General features: G+C 39.6%; 1 protein-coding gene across 5 annotated transcripts in view; it reads right to left on the bottom strand.

Annotated features, from left to right (window-relative positions):
* ZBTB25 (zinc finger and BTB domain containing 25) overlaps window positions 1-22,016 on the bottom strand; it is a 71,912-nt gene extending 49,896 nt beyond the window's left edge. For 2 of the 5 annotated variants that reach the window (XM_024750854.1, XM_024750853.1), the window contains exons 1-4: window positions 20,724-20,973; window positions 9,444-9,623; window positions 5,334-6,277; window positions 434-468 (exon numbers count right to left, since the gene is read on the bottom strand). In XM_024750854.1, coding sequence (XP_024606622.1) covers window positions 434-468; window positions 5,334-6,277; window positions 9,444-9,616 — 1,152 coding nt within the window. In that variant the 5' untranslated portion in view covers window positions 9,617-9,623; window positions 20,724-20,973. Of the gene's footprint in view, window positions 1-433; window positions 469-500; window positions 6,278-9,443; window positions 9,624-20,723; window positions 20,974-21,952 lie in introns of those variants that run through there. The other 3 variants (XM_024750851.1, XM_024750852.1, XM_024750850.1) reach the window with 3 other exon arrangements.
* Window positions 22,017-22,157: the final 141 nt, after the last annotated feature.

The following is a 22,157-nucleotide window of genomic DNA, read 5'->3' as shown; positions in this document are numbered from 1 at the left end:
TCCAGCTAACCAACTGTAGATCTTGGGACTTGGCCTCCATATCTGCAGAGCCAATTCTTTATAATCAATCAATCACTCAATCTCTCTCTCTCTCTCTCTCTCTCACACACACACACACACACACACACACACACACGCAGTGTGGTTCTGTTTCTCTGGAGAACCTGACTAATACGTCCTGGCTAAGAACCACTGTTGCAGATTACGCTACTGGAGGAGATAGAGAGAAAATAGGGAAGAAAGGAAGGAGCAAAGCAAGAAACTTCTGGGAAATGACTACATAGTACCTTTCTTTCCAGAGATGGCAGTTGGAAAGCACTTGATTAGGACACCACTTTTCTATTAACACAGATTATGGCTGGTAAGAATTGGACTCACTGATGCATTTTTGCATCACACATCCAAAATGTTACCTGGTACAGAGACTACTTACCTCAACACTAGGAAGACAACATTTGGCAGACACTGCTGTAAAATAAGAACACATTCTATAAGCTGAGTTAATAAAAGGTTTTGTTTATGATCAAGTCACATTAATTTATTTGTCATGATAAAATACATGAAATTCACAGTTTTCATTCCAAATGGAGAATACGAAACTTTCTGAAATAATGTTTCTGAAGCAAACTCACAATATATTAGGTGGAAGAGTTTAACCATACAATATATTATTGATTTCAGTCTCCTGTATTATGTGTTACTATTACTAGTACTTTGAAGATTTCTTCAGGGGCCCTTTTTCATTGTACAAGTTTTTTCTTTTTCTTTTTTTGGCCGTGCTGTGCAGCTTGTGGGATCTTAATTCCCCGACCAGAGATCAAACCCAGGCCTTCGGCAGTGAAAGTGCAGACTCCTAACCACTGTACCGCCAGGGAATTCCCTTTTGCCTTTTTGTTTTGGTACAGGTTTTTGAAATCCAAGTTTCTTTGAAAGTATTTTAAGTTGATATGTTATTTAATCTGATTAAATGACTTTATTTGGCACAAAATAGAAGAGTTGATGACAGTTAACATCAATTGCATTGGAGCAATATCTACTAATTAATCAAGTGTGGCACAGATATACACTGAAGCACAAAGGATTATTCCAGGTCTTGAAGACAAAAATCACAGTTTGTAATTCCTTATGTTTAAGACAGCCAGGCATAGGACTGTATAATCTCACCAGTTTTCAAAAAAGTCCAACCATACAAACACAGAAGTACAGCAAAGAATAAAAATGTACAGATTTCATTCTTAGGAATTCAAAAATTAATTATAATAAAATACCATAGAGCTACATTTAGTTTAAAACATACAAAGATACAAGTTACATTATGAAAATTCTTCACATCGCCTATTTTTACCTCAATTACTACAAAAAAACGGATACTTCTCAAGGATCTGAGTTACAACATCAAGAATTTGCCTGTGCAAATAAACATCAGTGGAATTATACATTTTCCAGACTGTCTTCTTCCATGATTAATATGTATTTCCTTCAGTTTTAAGTGAAGCCTTACTATTTTGACAAAACATAATGAATTACTCGGTTATTTGCCCTGCTCCATTTCTGGTCTCCATCTACTTTTTAGATGACCTACATCAGAGAAATGAAAATGGTATTTTCTCCATTGCTTTTGTTCCTTTTCCTATATGTAAATAATATGTTTGGGGGAACTTTAAATAAAGTTGCACTTGGCAAAGTTTCACTCCCAATAACACCAAAGAATTAATATCCTCCTTGTTAAAGGCTGAAGAGAAATACTGATGGTTAAACTATGGTAAGTAGAATAGGAATTCTAGCAACACTGCTGTTTCTAGAGTATTTGTAAAAAAAAAAAAAAAAAAGAATTCTGCCAAAAAAATAAGAATTCTGCCAATTAATTATTGAGTATTAAGTAGTACATGACTGCTTTTAAGACATTCTAGAATTTATGAGTTGGAATACTAAAGTTAATAGGTTTAGCTGCAGAAAACATGTAGAATGTAGTTTTCTTTATATGGTTGGTTTTTACCAGTAATACTGATAGAACTTAACACAGTTTTAATACAAATCCTCACAACACCCCTGTGAGGTAGGGATTGCTTACAGACACTTTACAGATGGGAAGTCAGAAAATCAGAGAAAGAGATAATAATCTCAGGAGATAAATCAAGAAATTTTGGTTTTCTTATAAGGCAGACTGCACTTATCAGATACTGAGTTCTGACAATAGGCTAATAAGGACAAATACTGAAACAGTCTGTTTTCCTCCAGAGAACAACTATATGTGGGATCTAGAAAGAAGGGAAAATTCTAAGCTGATCCAAAGGGAAAATGTCTGTCTAGTACTTGCCCAATATATTAAGGTGTACACAGCATTTCCAGTTTTAAGAGTTTGGTAATCATCATGCAAACCATACTATATGGCTAAGATAATAGCTCCATTTTACAAATGATGTAGTCAAAACTAAAGGGTTTTGCTAGAAGGACTTTTTTATACAAAGTAGATTTTTCTTAGTGAAGAATCATGTCTTAAAAAAATACACTCAGGGCACAGTGTTAGTCATAAAATAGCTATTTTTAAAATATTCCTGTTGAATGAATGAAAAAGATAAAACTGGGGTCATTTCCCAGAGTGAATAGTGATTCACTGGCTCTCTGGGACCCAGGTTTTGGGATATTTTCCTATAAAATGGAGTAATCATTTTCCCACTTCCTAATACAGACAGAATACTGTGAAGATGAAGGAAAAGAATTTGAATTCCTAATATTAAAAGGAACTTTATGAATAAGAATAAAAATACAGTTAAGCACTCCTTTCTTAACACCCAACAAAAGTAGATATATCTCTGCTTTAAGTTAATGTTGTCTATCATGAACAGTCAGCCAAAAGCAAACTTTTGCCACATCCAGACTCTGGCCTGAACTGCTGCCCTACACCACAATTCATATGCACACTTACTCCCACCCTTTAGCTATACACACTTTTTTGTGTCAATGACTAATGACTGAGCAAGTAGGAATGAAAACAGAAGAGAAAAATCAGGAAAATTTTTATCTAAATGAGAAAAATAAAACTTTACTTGAAGAAGGCTAGGGAATATATCTAGAATAGCCTAAGATACATGAAATCAATGTTAATATTTGTGTTCATCCTATGAGATGAAGTCTTTGAGGACAGTATGAGCTTGAATAATTACTTAAATGATTTACATATAAGATTAGATGCAGTTCTGACACTAAAGAGCTATACATTTGTTTTAACTACTCCCAATACAACTGACTCTGTATCAATAGCTACTTAGATTTTGCTCTTAACATATGTCAACCTGGGCCCCACAAGGCTTCCCATCCATGTCTACGACAGAAACTCAACCACCTTAGACAATGCCCATTGGTTTTCTTCATTCACTCCTTAAGAAAAACTTATCAGTTCATAATTCACCTAAACTCACTGATAACCCAGAGAAAACCTTTGTGCCCTCAGAATGAGCTGGATTTCTCTTTGAGCTACATCCTGACTGAACTCGGATACTGTTGAGGAACTCTGATGTCAGGAAATAACCACAGAAGTGAGCAGTCAGGAAGGAGATCAAACAGTTTCTGTACGTAGTTTAATTCTAATCTTCACAAACCAAATTTATTAAATTTACTAAGATACCTGTGAGGTTTAGAATTTAGCAGGGCAGCATACAAAAAAAGATAAGGCTGTTCTGAAGCCTCTCTCTTTTGTTATCCTTGACTATCTAGTATTTTAAATTTAAACATCTCAGAAACAATTTACGTCTATACTCTGTGGTGAAGTTTAACCAGCTATTTCCCAGCTACACAGAGCAGGAGAATCTATCATTCAGTCCACCAATTTTAATTTTTCTGGAATTTTAGCTTTGTAAGTTTCACCAATATAAAAGGGAGTTAAGTTGATTCATAGAGGGAAGGCTGTCATGCATTTTAAACATAGTTCTAGGACACTGACTATATCTACTCTACTGGTTTTATGGACCAGAAAAAAGTTTAAATTGTGCCACTGAAAAATTACCTTTTCAGGTGATTATTAGAAAATTAATGTCAACCCAGGTAGCCTATAAAATCTTCTGATACTGTGGGTAGAAAGATAATTTGTATTTTATCATTTACCTCATAAGCTCATGTAAACCTCTGGTCATAAAAATCTCAAACTCCCTTACGGTCTTTTTTTTTTTTTTTTTGCAGTACGCAGGCCTCTCACTGTTGTGGCCTCTCCCGTAGCACAGCACAGGCTCCGGACGCACAGGCTCAGCGACCATGGCTCACAGGCCGAGCCGCTCCGCGGCATGTGGGATCTTCCCGGACCGGGGCACGAACCTGTGTCCCCTGCATCGGCAGGCGGACTCTCAACCACTGCACCACCAGGGAAGCCCCTCCCTTAAGGTCTTTAAGAAAACACTCTAGATTAAGATAACAACACTAGGGTGTCAGTCAACACAGATCTATCTGAATTTCTGTCTCTAACACCAGGGACTTCTATGCTTATCTATGTGTATGTATCTTACTGTTTAAGTTTTTGTGTGTGTTTCTGACTCTTCTCCCTTTCTCTCTCTTAAATATTTTTTATTGAAAATGAGGTATGCTCAGTGTTAAAAAAAATAAAGCCACATAAGATGTTGCAGAGCTAGTAAGTAAAAAGTAATTTAAAACTACTCATGATTTGGTATAGCTATGCCTTAAAACAAATGATTTATACATTATAACATGTAGTTATGCACTAAAAACTATTAATTCCCTGTATGGCAGAAAATATTTTAAAATAATCCTCATAAGGGCTTAATTCGTGTGGAACATTAACCAAAAGTGATAGTCTAGAATATTCTTTAAAAAAGATTTCACTTATTTCATATTCAATTTGATTTTACAGATTCTACAACCTGGAAAAACTTCCATACTTCTATATTGATTTCTGATTTCTAAATTGTGATTTAATTTATGAAAACTTCACAGCCCTAATTGAAGGTTACATTTTAGTAGCTATGTATCAATATATCTTACAATAAGAAGATCTAATACATACAACCTTAAAACTATGGATAAATGGTAAAGAAAAAGTCAACAGAACTTGAGGAGAAAAACAATTTATGAATTAAAAAAAGTATGTGAGTTTTCTTTTTCAGAACTGATACAAAATTCCTGAAGGAGAAACTGCTACTCAACCAGGATAGTATCCACATTTTCTTGTGTGAGTTCTGACTCTAAGGCACAAGATGAGTCTAACTGTTCTTGCGACAAGCGAGAACTTTTCAGGGGGATGTCAGACCAGCTGTCACAATATGGCTGAAATCTCTGGGCTAATGTATTACCAAACCTTTGGCATCGGTTATATCTGTAAGATTTACCTTTGTGTGTATACATGTGCTCCAGTAATTGGCTCTTTCGGAGAAATTTATGACCACAGATAGTACAGCTGATTTTTCTTTTCCTTGAAAAAGAAAAATTACAGTTTAATTCTACTGGCTCAGTGTCTTTGGAGATCAAAGACACTTGACTGATCTGCAAAGGCTCTGTGGCACCCCGGTGTGAGTGGTCAGGCTGCTGCTCATTATCCTTGACAATGAAGGAGCTAAGCCTGCGGCATTCAAGAGCCTCGCTACTTTCATTAAGTGGATGCACTTCACCAAGGTCGTTACTTTCCAGAATGGAAGCAGGGACACCAAATGGGAGGGATCCAGACACGTGGGTATGGAGATGTTGTCTTAGATTACTACGGGAATCAAAACGTTCCCCACAGTAATGGCATAGGTGTATTTTGATACCGCTTTCAGTGGAAGAAGGGCCTGTCACCTCTGAAGAGGGTGAGGGATGGCTCTGGGAAATCACAGATTCTGGGTCACATCTCTCCTGCTTGATGGACACGGGGGGCTTCTGGTGCTCCTCCAAGGCCTGGGCAGCAGGATGGGCCCTCTGCTGGTCTGCAGTGCCATCATCCAGCCCAATAGCAAGAGAGAGCTGCAACTGGGGGTGGTCACCCTGGACAGCAGCTCTATTTCCATTGTTATTGGAAGGAGCTTCCTTGACCTCCAGCCCTTGTTTGACAGCTGTTTTTTGGGTCGTTGAGATCTGAATGCCATATAAATTTGAGGACTGCACAGTCTCTGGTGAGAACACTTGATTCATTTCAGTCGCAATGTGAGAAAGGTAGTCGGCGTGAAGAAATCGAATCCCTTCCTCCAAACGACTATGATCCACAATCTGTTTTGGCCCTTTCCCCGTGTACATAATGTGCAACAAATAGCTGAATATGTCAGGTTGGATGTCAGTTGGTTGTATTTTTATGCATTCACTGTTAAAAACAAAAAAACAGACCCACACAGAATGAAACAACCCGGTTGGCCTTTTAGTTAACAGTATACAGTCTTAGGCTAAAGCAGTTTTTTCCTAAGAAGTTCTAACTTAGCAATCTGCCTTGATGAAACTCAGCAACAAAAGCTTAAGTTTTCATTGTATACCAGTTTAATGGCGCAGCAACAAGTCTTCATGTATTCAATCTACTGCCTAAAGTTAAGAAACACAGATATTCTGATTAGTTCAACATTTAATTAGTGACTCCTAAGTGATATGCACTTAAACTGCATGCCAGGGGGTAGAAAAATGATGAATAAAATAGGTACCCTGCTCTTAAGGAACTTAACAGTCTATTGGGTATATAACCAAAAGAACTGAAATCGGGAACTCAAATAGATACCTATAGACCAAAGTTCATTACAGCATTATTCACATTAGCCAAAAGCTAGAAACAACCCAAGTGTCCATCAGCAGATGAATGGATAAACAAAATGCAGCATATACATACAATGGAATGTTATTCAGCCATAAAAAGGAATGAAGTTCTGATACACGGTACAAAATGGATGAACCCTGAAAACATGCTAAGTGAAATAAGCCAGACACAACGGGACAAATTTTTATATGATGCCACTTATAAGAAACATCTAGATTAGGAAAATTCAAAGAGACAGAAAATAGATTAGAGGTTACCAGGAGCTTGGGGGTAGAGAGAATGGGGAGTTATTATTTAATGGTTACAGTTTCTTTCTGGGGTGATAAAAAGTTTTAGAAATAGATACTGGTAAAAAAAAAAAAAAAAAGAAAAGAAATAGATACTGGTGATGGTTGCACAACACTGTGAATGTGATTAATGCCCCTGAATTGTACAAAGAGAAATGGTTAAAATGGCAAATTTTATGTTTACATATATTGTACCATAATAAAAAATAATTTAAAAATTTAAAAGGGTCTATTGGAATTGGTACTATTTAGAATTTTAAATCACACTAACCTTATTTTGGCTTCCAAACTGTATTAATATATCTACTCTTTAAATCACAAACGAATACAAGTGTAACTTTGAAAAGGTTTAAATTAATCTCAAGCCCAATTTTCACATATGAATCTAGAATTCAGAAAATAGATGGAAATAACTGTGTAACAAGAAATCAGGAAACACCCTGCAAAATTAGGATAAAAACAACCTGAGGGAAATGCTGGATGACAAGGAACAATGGAATCAGTTGATGCACTCACCTTCCCTGAAGCAAAAGTTTGTGTCGATACATCAGAAAGCAAGTGTCAGTACACCGGCAATCCATTTCTTTAGTCCTGACATTTTAGGATTCCCTCTTGGGTTTCACTCTTACCTGTGACTCTTACCTCACTGCCATGGTCTGTGGCAAGGTTTTTTTTATATCAGCACAGAGCTCTTTTAACTGAGGATTTTTAGTTGCTCAACAGAGATACCACAAAGTAGGCCTGCTACCTTTGTATCGCCTGGATTTAGTTTAGCATGGTGCCTGGTACACAACAGGTGCTTTAAGAGCTGAACCAACTCACTGCTCTTAGATGAGGCTTATGTGAAGGTAGTGTTTCTAATCTAGTTTCTACACTGACCCTTAAGTCGGAGAGGAAACTCTTTTGCGTGGCAGAAAAGACTACCCATGACCTGTCCCCGACTCTAACCTCCTCTCCCCTTTGTGTCATATATTCCAATCATTCTGATCTACTCCATTTTCTGAATGTGCTAGCTTGGTTCATATCTGCATATGTTTTCATGTATTTTCCCCCTTTGCCTGCAACTGTAACTTTTTGCGTTCCTCTACAACATCTGAAAAACTCCTCCTGATCCTGCAACATTCAGAGCCTCTGTGAAACCTGTGCCAACCTTCTCAAAATAAGGCTGCTGACACTCCACTCTACCTTGTGCAGCACTTCTATTATAGACATCACAGTAACTATTAATAGCAGCAGCTAACAGTGCAAAGCTCTGTTCTAAGCATTTTAATATTATTAATCCATTTAATCTTCTCAATACCATGGGGTGGGTATATTATTCTAGTGTTTTACAGAGAAGGAAACTGAGGCGCAAAGAGATCAATTACACTGCAATTATTTGCATTGTATTTTTACATGCATTGCCTCTCTCTTAGACTATAAACTTTTTTTTTTGGCTGCACCACCTGGCATGTGATCTTAGTTTCCGACCAGGGATAGAACCCACGGTCCCTGCACTGGAAGCAAAGAGTCTTTTTTTTTTTTTTTTTTTAAGCAAAGAGTCTTGACCACTGGACCGCCAGAGAAGTCCCACCATGTAAGGTCTTTTAAAAAAAATCATACAGGGCTTCCCTGGTGGCGCAGTGGTTGAGAGTCCGCCTGCCGATGCAGGGGACACGGGTTCGTGCCCTGGTCCGGGAGGATCCCGCATGCCGTGGAGCAGCTGGGCCTGTGGTCCATGGCCGCAGGGCCTGCGCGTCCGGAGCCTGTGCTCCGCAACGGGAGAGGCCGCGGCAGTGAGAGGCCCGCGTACCGCAAAAAAAAAAAAAAAAAAAAATCATACAGTGTTGCATCACTTTTAACCTAGGAGGTATTAAAGCTATTTTCTTCCAAGAGCTCAGAATCTGGATACCACTTTATAGCCCCCTCCTTAATACCCCATGCTGGGGCAATCTAGATTTAAAAAATTTTTTTTGAAAAAACATTTGAAACAAACGACATTTGAACTGTAATATGGAATATAAAGTGGGCAGAGTTATGACATTGAAACCTTGCTATGAAAGTGTTATGGAATAGAAATCAATGACTTAGTGATGAAGAGCACTGATTTGCATTTGAGTTTAATATATTAGCTGTATAATCCTAGATGGACAAGTTACTTAACGACTCAGTTAGTTTCTTTTTCTCTAAAAAAGTATGGATAACAGAATTTACATTAGATAAATGCTTAGTGCTTGTTTATGGTATAAGCCTTCAATAGATTTTAGCCATTATTGTTTTCATTCTTATCTTCTACCATGAACCCTACAGAGAGTTTAATGACAGATGTGTAAAAAAATTATAAATTTTTATTATTTCCTAAGGTGATCCCGTAACAAAGAATCCCCAAAATGAGATTATAATAAGGCTTAGCTATATCACAGTATCAAAAATACTTCTGATTTACAAAAGCACATCCTTACCTTGTTTGGTGAATAAATATCATCTTGAAATAGTTAGAAAAAGCAGCAAGCACTGCTCTGTGGGCTTTGAAGTAGACATCTCCAATGGCAACTGTGCAATCACACAGAAAACCAAATTCTCGCTGCATGTTCAGCTGCTGCAGAAGGACAAGGCTATGGCTAGCTGTGTCCATTGCGGCTCTGAGAAAAAGGATAATATAGATTTTTTTTTTTTTTACAAGGTTGGCTATAGATCATACAAACCTACAGAATACAAGGAGACCTAAATTTAAATGAAATTATTCAACAGTTTTCAATACTGTTAATTTTACCCCAAACTTAGCTAACATTAAATACCCCATTATGACAACTGATTTCAACCCTGCTGAAACGATAAAATGTGGCCTTTTTAAAATCTGGTAAGAAGGTGGCTTGGTGTGGTGACAAAGATGTGAAAGGAAGTCTGTCCTTTTTTATCCATGCAACCACAGTTTCTAGTCCTCAGTTTCCTCACTGGCAAAAATGGGAATGAGGTACTGATCCTTGCCTCAGGGCCAAATGAGATAAGTTATGTGAAAAGCACCTTGTAATGGAAACTACTATTCAAATGTTGACTATAAATGTTAATAACATTACAGTGTGTCCAGCCTGGGCTAGAGCTGTCACTGCTCCTTAGGGATCCTCTGTTATGCTCAGGGGACACTGGCCTCCTATCATATAATGTTTGGGTAACTTATCAGTCACAGGAGCCCTTAAAATAGATGTCAAGCCACATCCCCAGATTCACACGGGGCCTGGAGCCCAATGGGAAAGAAACTAAGTGCTGACCTTAACTGGACTCAGACACATACAAGCATGGAGGTTCCCGATGAAGTAGAATAAAGGATGGGACCACTGGTGTCGTGGGAAAAAATCACGCATGAGGAAGAACATGCAAAAGAATTCTGGCGGAGAAGTCTAATGTGAGCAGAGCAGCAAGAACATTCGTGAGGGCCCTGGGAGGTGGGAGGCTGTGCCACCTTCTCCTTCCTCCACCTTCTCCACCTCAACTGTGCAGACAGAAGGCAGCTGTGGTATAAAGGGCATCCCTGGGGGGCTGGGAGAACCTCCTCTAAAAAAACAGGTCCTAAAAAAAGAAATGAAGTTTTCCTACTAACCAGAGAGACCAAAGTCTTAAGGAGGTCAGTGATGAGAGTGTGGGTTTAGCTGTCTGAAGACTCGCAGTAGCTTGGACAGTAAAATGCTGAGTGGTGGATAATATAATAAAAACAGTCAACGGTTTATACTGTTTCCTGTATGTCAGGCATTTTTCACTCATTTAATTTTCAGTTCAACTCTATGAGGAAGGAAATACTCAATGCACCTTACAGATGAAGAAACAATCAGCACAGAGAGTTAACTGACCCAAGATCACACTGCTCGTAAACCCAGGCAAATGGACTCCAGAGCCCCAATGTCCTCCCTCTCCACCTCCCAGAAAAAAACACAACTCATCAACTGAAGGAGCCTAGGGAACAGTCTACACATCAAGCACCCTGGGAAGCCTGCAAAGAAGAACCAGGGAGAAACCCAGATTTCCTACTGCTTAAGCAAATGTGACACAGCAAAACAAACATTTATACTTATTAGTGGATAAAGTCTAGATTATAACTGGTAAAGATAAAGGCAATTATTATTGATAAAAGGTTAAATCTATTTTTATTAAAACTACATATATAATGTACTAATATGGAATAATCTCCAAGACATAGTAAGTAAAAAAAGCAAAATGTAAAACTGTGTAGAGAAGACTACTATTTATGTAAAAGTGATAGTGGTTATTTTATTTTTAAAGGTGGGGGAATTTACACATAAATATATTCTTGTTTATATACACATGTCTGGAAAGGTTCAAAGAAACCAATTTTGCTTCTGGGAGGGAAACTAGGGAGCACAGAGTTAAGGGTGGGGGGAACTATACTGTTTGAAAATGTTGAAATATTTCAGACAGACAGTAGGTAAAGAGAACAAGGTAACAAGCACCCACCCCTGGGCACAAAAAGTAAACATTACAAACAGGGTAGAGACACGCTGGCATCTCTCCCACACTCTACCCCCCCACCTACCTTGCCTCCAAAGGTAACCACCATCTTGATTTTGATGTTTATGACTCTCCTGTACATTATCACATTCTTACTGCATGTGTTCAGATTCCTTAAGAACGTTTGGTATTGTTTTGCATGTTTTAAAATTTTATACAAATAATATTATACTTTAGGAATCCTGCAACTTGCTTCTTTTAACTCTACATTCATACATTACGATACTGAGCAGGGCCCTGTGGGGCTCTGGGGCACAAAGCCTTTCTGTGTCCCCCATTTCTTTGATTACAAGACATAGCTTTCATTCAGCTTCCATGACCTTCCCTGAATTCCAACAGGCAGATTAAAGCAGTTGTTAATTCGGGAAACGAGGGGATGCTAGACCAGAGAGAAATAAACAGTCATAGAAACAATAGTGCAGTCTTTGTGCAAGGTCTTGGTTCCCCATCAAGGGATACACACAACAACATCTTTGAGCTGTTTTGGAGATACTGAAACCCCCTCCAGGTGGGAGAAGTTAAGATTAACAATGGTATGCTGCCCAGCCCACAAGCATGCAGACCCCAGACCAGCTGGAACCTGAAGGTTGATGTTGCTGACTCCTACTTACCTCACCACCAACCCATCAGAAGAATGTCCATGAGCTGATCATGCCCTCTTGGAACCATTACTATAAAACTTCTCAGTATCCTCCAAGTTGGGACACATAGTTTTTAGAGGCAAGAGCCCACTGTGTCCCCCTTTGCCTGGCAAAGTAATAAAGCTATCCTTTTCTACTTCACCCAAAACTCTTGTCTCCAAGATTCGATTCTGCACCAGTGTACAGAGAAACTGAGCTTTCGGTACCATTACTTTCAAAAATCCTACTAATTCAAACACAGTAGTTTCCCTTACTCCTCCCCCTGAGTAAAAATACAAAACAAAACAAAACTCTCCCATACCATCTCATTTTAAAAGCTTTTAAGCAGCAATGAAATAAAAAATAAGATAACAGAACCTACAAAGACCTGAGTCTACCTTCTAAGAATAGAAACGAAAATCCAGGTTGTGGGTATTGTTCCAAAAGGCCATTTAACCAAAAGTCAATTATTTATTGTATTTACCACATTTTCCTGATTCTAAAATACCACCAATTTATAAGGAGATTAAAAAACCAAAATAAAACTCTATATTGGAGATTTCAATGTGAAAACATGTCTTAGATTCAATAAAATGGTTCAAATTGAAGTACCTTAAACCAGTCTTACAAACTGTCCCAAAAAACCTCCCTCAGATCATAAATGTTTTCAACAGTTCCATATATATATATATATTTATACATATAGTACATTAGTATAGTGAACTGTTGAACCATGTGGAAATGAAAATAGCACACTAAAAAGCCATATATACAAAAATCTGTGGTTAATGTTCTATGAGTAACAGTTAAATTCACTTATCGAACAAATATTTTGTGAAGAGAAATTTAATAAAGAGAAAATATTTGAAAGCATGCCTTGTACAAGGCACGGGGACAGAAAAAAATTACAATGATATTGCAATCAAGATTATAGGCTAATAGGGGAGATAAAATATAAAACACAGTAACTATGACATGAAGTAGAAGTGGTAAGTGCCAATAACAGCAGCTGGAGAACACACTATGAGGGAGAGATAAATGACAGGAAACCCAATGAAAAATAATCCATTTGAACTGGATTTTAATGAACAGGCAGAAGGTGAACATAGCATTCTAGGCAGAAAAAAACAGAATGAGTAGGGTTTCCCTGGTGGCGCAGTGGTTGAGAGTCCACCTGCCGATGCAGGGGACGCAGGTTCGTGCCCTGGTGCGGGAAGATCCCACATGCCATGGAGCGGCTGGGCCCATGAGCCATGGCCGCTGAGCCTACGCGTCTGGAGCCTGTGCTCCGCAATGGGAGAGGCCACAACAGTGAGAGGCCCGCGTACAGCAAAAAAAAAGAATGAGTAAAATCACCACCATTAGGCTTGGGAATCAAAACTGGTCTAGTAGCAACACACATAAAAGATTAGCAAGGGAAAGGCATGGAGAAATAAAGACCAGCAAGTAGCCTTCTGCAATATCCAAACAACAGCAGTGGGAATGAAGAAAGGAATACAAGAAGATATACCAGATGGAGACTGACATGACTTGGCAGAGGACTGGATATGGTCAGCCACAGAGAAGATCAAGTCAAAAGTGAGTCTCAGAATTCCAGCTGGAGTAACTGGAAGAATTCATTCATTGCTTTGGGTCCTATTTGCAGAGTAACTGCCATGTGCTAGGTTGATACAAAGGTAGCATAGCAGAACGCCAGAGGAGAAGCACAGAAACTGGCTTCGTAAGAGAGAAGTTTCATTTTGGACACAGTGAGTTCGATGTGTCCACTCTAGGACGTCTGAGTAGAAATGTTTAGCTATCTGTGGAGACAACAGGCAGCACTGGAAAGGAGATTCTCTTCAATAACAAGGCTTAAGTCACCAGGATTAGATGGGACTACTGAGTGAAATAAGAGGGGAAAAAAGCTAAGAATGAATCCTTTAAAGACAAGAATAGTACAACTAGACAGAAGAAGAGAAATAAGAAAATATATTGTCATTGAGAGAGATACAGAAAACGCAAGAACCTTGGTGGGAGGAGGTAGCAATGGTATAAAATGCTGCAGAGAAACACAGGATGAGGCCTATTACAAACACCCCCAAGTGTGCTGACCAAGAGGTTTCTGGTGACCGCTGACAACAGTCCGGGAAAGCAGCAAGAGCAAAATATCTGACTGCAGGGGAATGTCAGAAAGCAGAGGTCATAAAGGGTAGGTACAGACAGAACAGGACATTGAGGGAACTGCAGATCAAAGACTTTCAGGCTGAAGAGGGGTGTAATCTCTAGAAGCCAGAAAGAATGCAATCAAAAGTGTAAGTGTAGGGACTTCCCTGGTGGTGCAGTGGTTAAGAATCCGCCTGCCGATGCAGGGGATACAGGTTTGAGTCCTGTTCCAGGAGGATCCCACATGCCACAAAGCAACTAAGCCCATGCGCCACAACTACTGAGCCTGAGCTCTAGAGCCCGCATGCCACAACTACTGAAGCCTGCATGCCTAGAGCCGTGCTCCGCAACAAGAGAAGACACCACAATGAAAAGCCCACGTTCTGCAACGAAGACTAGCCCCCACTCGCCACAACTAGAGAAAGCCCACACGCAGCAACAAAGACCCAACACAGACAAAAATAAATTAATTAATTAATTTAAAAAGTATAGGTGTAGCAGGTAGCCATGGAGAAAAAAGCAATCTCTTTTTCTGATGGTGGAAAGCAGATGGTTGAGGTAAGGAGAGAGAATTTGAGTGTACTCTTAGATGGCATTGATTTTACGAACTATGAAGTCAGTCCATATGCAGAGGGAAGAGGTGAGTTTAGGCCTTGAAAGAAACCTATTAATCCCTGATGCTAATACAGAGTGTTGAAGTTTATAGAGAACTTTCACATACAATAATTTATTTCTCTTTCTGCTTCAGATGAGATCATTTCTATTTACTTACCTTCAAGTTCACCGTCATTCCTAATCTAACCCATTCTTTATTTCAGATATATTTTCAAGACTAAAATTTTCATCTCATTCTTTCTATCTACTTCTCTGCAGAGATTTCCAGTCTGTTCACACATTACAACCTTATTTTGCTTTACATCCTTGAGCATAGTTATAGTAGCTGCTTTAAATCTTCTCAGCTAAATCCAACCTCTGGGTCATCTTGGGGTCAATCTCCACTAATTAGGGTGACAGTTTCCTGTTTCTTCATATGTCTAGTCATTGTGGAAAATATCTTAGACACTGCGATAACTAAAGACTCTAGGTACTGTAATATTCTTCTAAAGCGTACTGATGTTTTTGTTTTTTGCAAATTAATTAGGCTGAACTTAAACTCCAAGTTCTGCCTCCCCATGGTTTAGGTTTTATTTTGGAGATTAATCCTTTGTCAGTTGCTTCATTTGCAAATATTTTCTCCCATTCTGAGGGTTGTCTTTTGGTCTTGTTTATGGTTTCCTTTGCTGTGCAAAAGCTTTTTAAGTTTCATTAGGTCCCATTTGTTTTTGTTTTTATTTCCATTTCTCTAGGAGGTGTTTTTTTTTAGTGCTAGGTGTGCTGTTTGGAGGCTGCTCAACACTAGTATACGTTTAGGGGCTGGCAAGAGATCCAAACTGAGTTTAGATACAGGATTTGGGGTCTCCCCCGCAACATCCTTTCTAGGATTTTCCTCCTTACTTTCTACCTGTGTGGTCACTCTGAACTCTGTCCTCTTTTCTTCAAGCAAGTAAGACTACGGGTTATTATCACAGTTTTAGCCATCCCCTCATGCCCCCAACTGGGGCCTTCTCTCAGGCTAAAAGCCATAAAAATGGAAAATTATTCACAGCTGTTCCATTCTTCCAAGCATAGACCTCATTCCAGTTTCTGCTTGCTTTTTGTCACTCTTGAATGCCATCTGGTCGTTTTTAAAACTTTTTTTCAAGTTTATAATTTTTATTTGCAGAATTGTCCTGATAGGAACTCAGCCATCACCATTTATCAACAGTTCTAAAAAGTTTTGGTCTCAAGATCCATTTACACTCTTAAGGAAAGTATTAAGGGCTGTTAAGAACTACTGTTTATGTGGATTATATTTATCAATATTTACCATATGCAGAATTAAGAGACATTTTTTCAATTTTAATATATTTGAAATAACAATAAACCCATTACATATTAATATAAATAACACATTTATTCTAAAAAAAAATTTTTTTTTTAAGTGAGAAGGGTGGCATTGCTTTATATTTTGCAATCCTCTTTAATACCTGGCTTTAAAAAATACAGCTGGGTTCTTTTCTCTGCTTCTGCAATCAATCTGTTGCCACATGTTGTTTTGGTTCAAATGTATTAAGACAATTTGGCCTTGGCAAAAGGGAGATACTTGTAAACCTACTGAAAGGGTTTCAGGAACCTTCAAGGGGTCCTTGGACCACACTTTGAGAACCTCTGCCCTACTCTATCTTTTTTTGATCCTATGAGGTAGTGAAGCAGGTACTGTATTACTTCCATTTTCTGCTTAAGAAACCACAGGCTCAGAGAAGGCAGGAAAGGTACCCAAAGTCAGACAACTAGCTGTTAAATGGTGCTGGTAGAACTTCAGTTCAAGTCTGACTTTAAACTCAGTGCCCTTTCTTCAAAATTCCCATCTAGAACTTTCAACATATATACTGATGGCAGACGTTGCAAATATATTGAATCAAATAAGGGGGTAAATGTTCCAAGTTTATAACATGAAACAAACTCAAACCTGTTAAAAATAAAAGTCATATATATATATATATATATATACACACACACACATATATAAGTTCATCCAAATTTGTTTGCATAATAGACCTTTCATGTGTTAAGGCAGCACAACCAGATTTTACCTAATGTTAATAGAGCCAATACATCACAAAGTTATTCAGAACATTTTTCTAATGTAACTTACTTTGCAGATTATTAGCTAAGCTTTTTATATAGCCTTTGCTCATCATTTTTTGACCACTCATTTTATTTTCTTTAGTATGTGGAATAGCCAAAGTTTCCTATGTATACAGAAACATCTTAGAAGTCACATGTGAGAATTTTTGGTGGAAATTCAAAATGTGAGAGAGGTTGCAAAAAAATAACCTATCATTATATTTACAAATACTATAGCCAAATGTAACGGTCCTACATCTTAAAATGCTTTATCTGTTATCAAAGTGGTATTTATAATAATAGCACTAATATTTAAGAGACTACAAAAACCTTGTTTACTTACTAGATTGCAATAACTGGGTTAGCTCAAACTAAGTAAGCTAGAACAGCTTAATACTAGTATCTTTGTTAACTGAATTCAAAGTTAGCTTGATACCCAACATCTTTGATTTTATTTTTAAAAATCTATTATAATAGTTAGACTGGACTCTCAGATCTATGGTAGCCAGAATGATGTCCTACAATACACAGCTTTTCATTCTTGCAGGCTATAAGAATCTTTAACAAAAGAAGAAACAAAAGGAGTAAGACATCTGTTTCTTTGGAAAACAAAGTCTTAGATATTTTCTTTGTGGTTCTCACCACTGTGACTTTATTAATTATTGTTAAGACATGGAGACAGGAAAGTTGGCCCAGGAATGTGCTCAGCCTTTTTGAGATACTTACTCATGGCTATAAATACAAAAGTAAAAGGAGAAATACCCAAGTGCTACATAATAAGACTTTATACAAGGATTTTAACTTTTTAATGTACTTTCACATGATTGTGGTGGTGTAACATTTTATAACCAAGAGAATGTTTGCAGAAATCATTTTACCCCAGAATAGAGGCTCTAACTGCTGACTGCATTGTAAAACCTTCCATGTAGAGTTGTACTGCTGCCTGAGTCTTACTCCAGATGAACCCAAACAGAACTGCTGAGGGTAAGGCACAGATCCTTTTTTAAGCTCCTCAGGTGATTCTAATATAATGCCTCAATGAAGAACCACTGCATTAAAAGAACAACGGATAAAGGAAACCCTAGAGACTATTTCACAAACTAAAGTTACAGAGAAAAAGACGCAATTTCACAAGAAGTGCTCAAAATGTGGGATTTATACCAGTTACATTAAATGAACAAAAATCAACTACTGTAATTCTAACTTTAAACTAAAATATTAGCCAGATTAAGAAACAAAAATATTCCCAAACTAGTAGGATGGGTATTGGGGGCGGACGAGGAACACATTTTCAAACTTTTTAAAAAGTACTTAAGAAAAAGAGGTGTATTTAACTCTCTCATACACTATTACACCTATTTTCATAATATCTGAAAATGACATGGAAATTCCAAATCTGAAAATTATTGTGTGAGGTAAAACCTGCAGTAATTCTAGGCATTTGCTTATGAAAATCACTGAGAGTATAAGAGAAGAGGGTAAGAAGCAGACGTGGTAAATGACACAGGAAGAGCAGTCATGCTCTAGAAACCTTTAACGGAACAGGGAAACGTTAGTTTGGGGCCTCCTGCCTGTTGGCAGACACAGCCAGCCTACTACATCTCTACCCCCATCTAACCAACATGTGGGATGCTTGATAAAGCCGCAACACCAGGCAAACAAGAATGCTAACACCAGTGAGGGCAAATTTCTACTGGACTTTAAAAATATCAGAACCCCGTAAAGGAAAGGAAAAGATTCTTCTTAGTCTGCTAAAAAAATAAAGTCTGCATTTCTGAAAGAAGAATAAGCTACTCACAGGACAGGAGAAAGCTGGAAAACAACAATGCTAGTACACACCTAGAATACAGTATAAACAAGAATGATTATAACTTCTGAATATAGGTGGACCACTACTTCCTTTGCCATGGAATGTTCCACAAACACGTTATCCACGTGGGCTAATGAAACCCTTTGCTTAAAGTGCCTAGGGTTTTTTAGGGGGAACAAAAAGTCATTGTATGACTGATTTGTAACCAGGGAAGAAATGAATTAGAAAATTTTCAAAAATAACTAACAACACTATAAACACTTTTTCTCCAGGAAAGGTTAAAAAAAGAGAAAGAAAGAAAAAAAATTCCTACTAGCAAAGGGAAAGTAGAAGTGTTAATAAATTCAACCAATAATCCTGAAACTCATGTTTGTTACTCTCTTTACTCTTCCTCCACTTTCCCTAAGCAAGTTCAAGTAGCAATATCTCTTCTATCCTAGAGGAAATACTGTTTAGTTACTATCGATAGCTATTATTATACAGAATAAATAGTATGTGCAAGGCCTTGTGCTAAATGCTCTATGCACATTATCTCTTTTAACCCTCACCATGACTATATGTATTATTTTTATTTCCATTTTACAGATGAGGAAAAAACCTAGGCTTAGGACACACAACTAGCAAATAGCATAAAGTGGGGATCAAAAGTTACGTCTGACTCCACAGCCTGTGCTGGTAACTATAAACTGGAACAGTATTTTTCTTAGCATTCTTCTCTGAAAAGACTGAATTTCACATGCAATTTGGAATAAATAAGCAGAAAGGGGGCACAGGAAGTGGTGCAGAAATACTTTATAATTTATCAAGATAAGGGCACCTGTGCTGCTTTTTAAGACAAGGGGGAAAAAAACCCTCAACGCTTTTCTGGCCCTGTTATTACTAAAATGGAGAAGTTTTTCTTTAACAAGATGGTCAAGCACCATCTATGGACCATAGTAAATAAATCACTTCGGTTCAGTGGTGGGGAGGGCATTATGCAACACTTCCCAGCACAGCCCTGGCCAGGGTAATTTATGGCCAAGGCACTCGGGCCCCTCCTCCCCAGCTAGACAGCCTGGCTCCTTCGCATTCCCCTCAGGAGATAGGGTGGAAGCACACAGCTCCACTTTCTAAGGCATAGAGGGCAGCTGAAAGTCCTGCTCAGCCTCTCTGGGCAACCACAGGCGCCAATAAATCAGCCACAGGCGATTCTCTCATCCCCTTCCTGGCTAGAAGTGGTAGCAAGATCTAATGCAAAAGAGCACTGACCAGACTTGGGAGATAAAGTGATTTAGGCTTGAACTCTACTGCAAATGACTGCATCATCAAAGCCAGGTAAATCTCTGAGACTCCTTCCTCACTTGTAAGATGGAGACAATACTACCTCCTTTTTGCTAAGTATTCAAAATTCATCTATGAAAGCAGCTAGCCACTGCAGGTACTCAATAAACAGTGACCACACCTGAGCAGAATCCCTCTACTACCTCCAAGACATTCAGAGCAGGGCTGGGCAAAAAGGTGTAGCAAGTCATGTGAGGTCCCCTCCTCTTTTCTTGCTGACCATCCCTGTGATGCTCCACTGCTTCCTAATAACCTCCCAGCCATCAGAACTCATCTATTCTGCTTCCTATCCCATCGGTGTTTTGTTCTCTATTAAGGAGCTGATGTCTGATAATGGATTAATAATTTACACTTAATTAAAGCACATGCAGATTGCTAAAGAGGTCTTTGATGCCTTTACCCAAGGAAGCAACCAATGCTGTAAATCTTGGTTATTCTTGCAGAGAATAGGGCTGAATTTGGGGGTGGGGGGGGGACGACGACGACAAGCTTTGAGCCCGAAGTACATTAATAGGCAGCTTATTCCACCTAGAAATAGTCAACCGCATTCCTTAGGATACCAGAGCCATCACACTAGCCAAGTCTGATTTCTCAATAACCGGAATCAAGTCAAGCATAATCACCTCTGGCAGATAGTCTCTACGGTGCGTGGGTTAAACTGGCACCGCACTCCGGCTGTGGCGAGGAGCGTAACGACCAAGGCATCTAGAGCCTTGGGGTCCAGTTAGTGAAGAGGTATGGGACTTCGATCAAGCTACACCGTCTTTCGGCCTAGTGTCCTCATCTGTAAAATGAGAGGGATGAACTGCATTTTCTATAAGGCCCCTTTCAGCTTTAAATTTTGTGATTACAGGGCTTCCCTGGTGGCGCAGTGGTTGAGAGTCCGCCTGCCGATGCAGGGGACGCGGGTTTGTGCCCCGAACCGGGAGGATCCCACATCCCAGATGCCGCAGAGCGGCTGGGCCCGTGAGCCATGGCCGCTGTGCCTGCGCGTCCAGAGCCTGTGCTCCGCACGGGAAGGGCCACAACAGTGAGAGGCCCGCGTACCACAAAAAAAAAAAATTTGTGATTACGAAGTGTACTTTACACACTTCACAACATCCTTTGAGAATCAAAAGCTTTGCCAAAAAGATTTTAGTCTCGAGAATGCATGCCATTGGGGCGTTAATTTATGAAACATGTTAGCTGCTGTCAATTTCCAGGTACAGCTTAGAGCAGCTTGACAACAGCTTGCTTGCTTTCTCCAAATAATGAGTGCTAGAGAAGGCAGTGATAGATGGAGCAAGCTTTAAAAAGAAAAACTGACTTTGCTTAGAGTGAGATTAATATAATCTGAAAAAAGAAAACAATTATGGGGATGGTGGGGACTTCCTGCCCTAGAGACGGGGTAATCACAAACGGGGTTGGGGAAGGGAGGACAGTGGCTGCAGCGTCCCGCAGGTGGCACCTGGAGACCCGCCCATTGGCGAGAGGGGTCGGGGGTGAGGCTGCATGGGGAATGCCTCAGGCCCGTCGGGGCTTCCCGCGCCGGTCGCACCCGGACTGGCAGCCGGAAGGACTCAGCGCCTTTAATGCGCCCTCGCGCCCTCTCCGGGCCTGCGTCAGGCCCCGGCAGCCGCCTGGTGCGGGCAGCGAAGGGCAGCTCTGGACCTCCTCGGCCCAGTTCTCACTCGCGGTTGCCATTTTCCTCCACTGCCCTGACTGACATCTCATACAGACCAAAAGCACCCCCCTCCCCAGCTACTTGCATCTGTCCCGCGACCGACGCAGCTGCAGGCCGCCGCCCCATGCGACTCGCGACGGGAGGGACTGAGCCCGGGGCAGCCCACAGGGGCCGGGCCTCATCACTTACCCAGAGGCCGCCGCGGCGGGCGGCCGCCTGACTCCTCCGTGCGGGAGGGGCTGTCCGCGCTCCGGGTGGCTTCGCCACGGTCGCTAGTCGCGACTCTGTAGGCGGAAGCGTGGAGACGAGCCTGAGCGTCAGGCTCCCCACACACAACCGCGTGACCCGGGGACTTTCCCCAGGGTGTGCAAAAGCACAAGCACCCCCTCAGTTA

The sequence above is a fragment of the Neophocaena asiaeorientalis genome, unplaced genomic scaffold (assembly GCF_003031525.2).
Source record: "Neophocaena asiaeorientalis asiaeorientalis breed wild unplaced genomic scaffold, Neophocaena_asiaeorientalis_V1.1 scaffold140, whole genome shotgun sequence".
Classification (NCBI taxonomy): Eukaryota; Metazoa; Chordata; class Mammalia; order Artiodactyla; family Phocoenidae; genus Neophocaena; species Neophocaena asiaeorientalis.
Note: the sequence above shows the minus strand (reverse complement) of the source record. Positions and strands in the feature narration are given on the sequence as shown.